The 2,238-nt window shown below is 56.5% G+C and overlaps 1 protein-coding gene across 1 annotated transcript; it reads left to right on the forward strand.

Moving 5' to 3' along the window:
* Positions 1-899: 899 nt before the first annotated feature.
* K437DRAFT_86901 (uncharacterized protein) lies at positions 900-1,794 on the forward strand. Its single transcript, XM_013384268.1, has 2 exons — positions 900-1,710; positions 1,784-1,794. Exon 1 carries the CDS (start codon positions 1,060-1,062, stop codon positions 1,564-1,566), a length of 507 nt encoding a protein of 168 aa, XP_013239722.1. The 5' UTR covers positions 900-1,059; the 3' UTR covers positions 1,567-1,710; positions 1,784-1,794.
* Positions 1,795-2,238: the final 444 nt, after the last annotated feature.

Genomic DNA, 2,238 nt, shown 5'->3' on the forward strand with positions numbered 1-2,238 from the left:
TCGCGGACGCCCACCAGGCGGCACCTCTGTTCTTTCTGCATTATTGACCACATCACTCTAAGCGCGAACGCCACGCAACACGGACAAGATTTAACTGGCTCCAGTAAATGCGCAGCCTTCCGAACACCTTCCACTGGAATTTGCCGCGGGGGCTGACATTGAGAATGACGACAGCGGTGCCCTCGTGTCCATGGAGAAGGCATCTCCCCGTCAATGATTAGTGGCGTGTGCAATTGCCTGAGCCGATGCCTCTGAAAGACTAGGGACGTAGGACGAGGCACAATGCACAATGCACAATGCAAGCGCCGATGGAGTCTGCTGCATGGTGCATGTGTCCTCAGGTGGGGCAAGCGTATCAGGTGACCATGATCAAAGTGTCGGACTGTATGCGGTATTTAACCCTTGCAGGCGAAAAGAGACAGAGACATACCGTTGCCTGAACATTGCCCTTGCTCGCACTCGACACTCGCCCTTGCGTTATCAACCTCCAGGGGCGAATCTTTTCGAATCAGACACAAAGGTAGTATGTGTGTTGCTAATGGACGGGACTCCCCTCGAGCAAATGATGGGCTCGCCGATGTGCGTAAGTATTGGTGGGGACTTCCCTTGCATTGCATTTTTGCACCCACCGAGGCTGGCAGTTTGCATTTTGGAAACAAGATGCCGACTGCCGGCTGCCCCTCTAAGTCTGGACTGTGTGGCGGCGAGGAAGCGGGACTCCACTAGTTATGCTACTTGAGCGAAAAGAAGTAGATACTGGATAGATTCCTTCACCCTGGGTCAAGAATGAGCGAGCCGTTGATCATGTTGGAAGTGCCGTGCCACCAATTTGCGGGACTCCCGCGACGTTCGCGACTACAGCACGTTCCCGCACGATACGTAGCGCTCGAGTCTCTGGGACAGTCCGTCAATCCGCAGAAGGTCCCAGTTTAAGTTTCCGTGCCTAATAACCCACGGCCTGGTCGACAAAGCCGTGCCACTCGCCCCGACAGCCCATTACGTCACGGAGCAATGCAACGCCGGCGCCGATACCCTCTCAACCCGATCGTAGACTGAACAATGAGCGCCGCCAACGAGAGATCAATGTGGTTCGCGATCCTCATCAGCGCCGCGTGGGCCTCGCTCGCGGCGGCCCTGCTTGTTGCGGTCAAAAGAGCGGTGCGCAACTTTGCAAGCTCAAGAGCGCCCCCCTACAACCAAGACGGCAAGCTGCCAAGGTCTCTGAAAGACTCCGACGCAAGAGAGAGCCAGCAGGAGTCAGCTGATGGCAACGCTGCCGCCCGCTCGAGAGGACTCAGCACGAAAGCCAGATGGTTATGGGGCATCAACATCGTCTTGTGGTACACCCTATTCTTCGGTAGAGACCTGGTCGAACACGCCGGCTACAGCTGCAATGGCGGATCCTCCGCTGATGCAGGATCTCGCTGTGAACAAGATGTCCAGGCTACATGCACAGGGTTCGCTGTGGCGTTCGTGGCGGCAACCGTCGGCATCGACTCCGGCGCGACCATCCTGCGCACCTTGCTCGACGTTATGACGGAGTCTGCTCCAAGGGTTGCGCGATGATTTGTTTCAATCTGGTGCGACATTTAGGACACGCAACGAACACCGAAGCTGCGCGGCAAGTTTGGAGCGGCTTACGACGACAGGCGCCAGGCATGCCCGGGCACCTACTGCAGCATCTCTAAAGGCACGACAGGACACGGCTGAGTGCGTAACGCCGACTCGCACGATGTATTATTGCATGGAAAGGGATACTGATACAACACGTCTTCACCAAAAGGGGTGTTCGATGAGACTGAACCAGGCCGCTTATACACAGTTTTAGCTCGCGCACTACACGGCGAATGACGGCCAACCGTGAGGTATTGCAAAAGAGAACACTCCGAGCATTGCAATGATAGTACAGCAGAGCGATCAGGAACATCGAGCTATTTCTCGTGCTGCCGATGCCTGCTCGTACTCCTGATGCCCGTGCGAAGCGTCCATCTGGACTGCCGGGAGCGAGGCCACGCGATGAGGATCCGCTCACCCGCTGCGATTCAACGAGTATGCTGAAACACAGTTCCCGGCTAGTCCGAAGCACTCCTTCCTTTCCTTCCTTTGTGCTATGTCTCGGCCGGGGCGCCGCATTGCTCCTCGACTCTCTGAGTCACTCGTCCAATAGTGTTTCGGCCCCGCTCCTCTATTCTCGTCCCGTCGCCCTAGTGTGCATGTTGCTGGTCTAGGCCGAGATTG

Source organism: Tilletiaria anomala, assembly GCF_000711695.1.
Source record: "Tilletiaria anomala UBC 951 chromosome Unknown K437scaffold_250, whole genome shotgun sequence".
NCBI lineage: Eukaryota > Fungi > Basidiomycota > Exobasidiomycetes > Georgefischeriales > Tilletiariaceae > Tilletiaria > Tilletiaria anomala.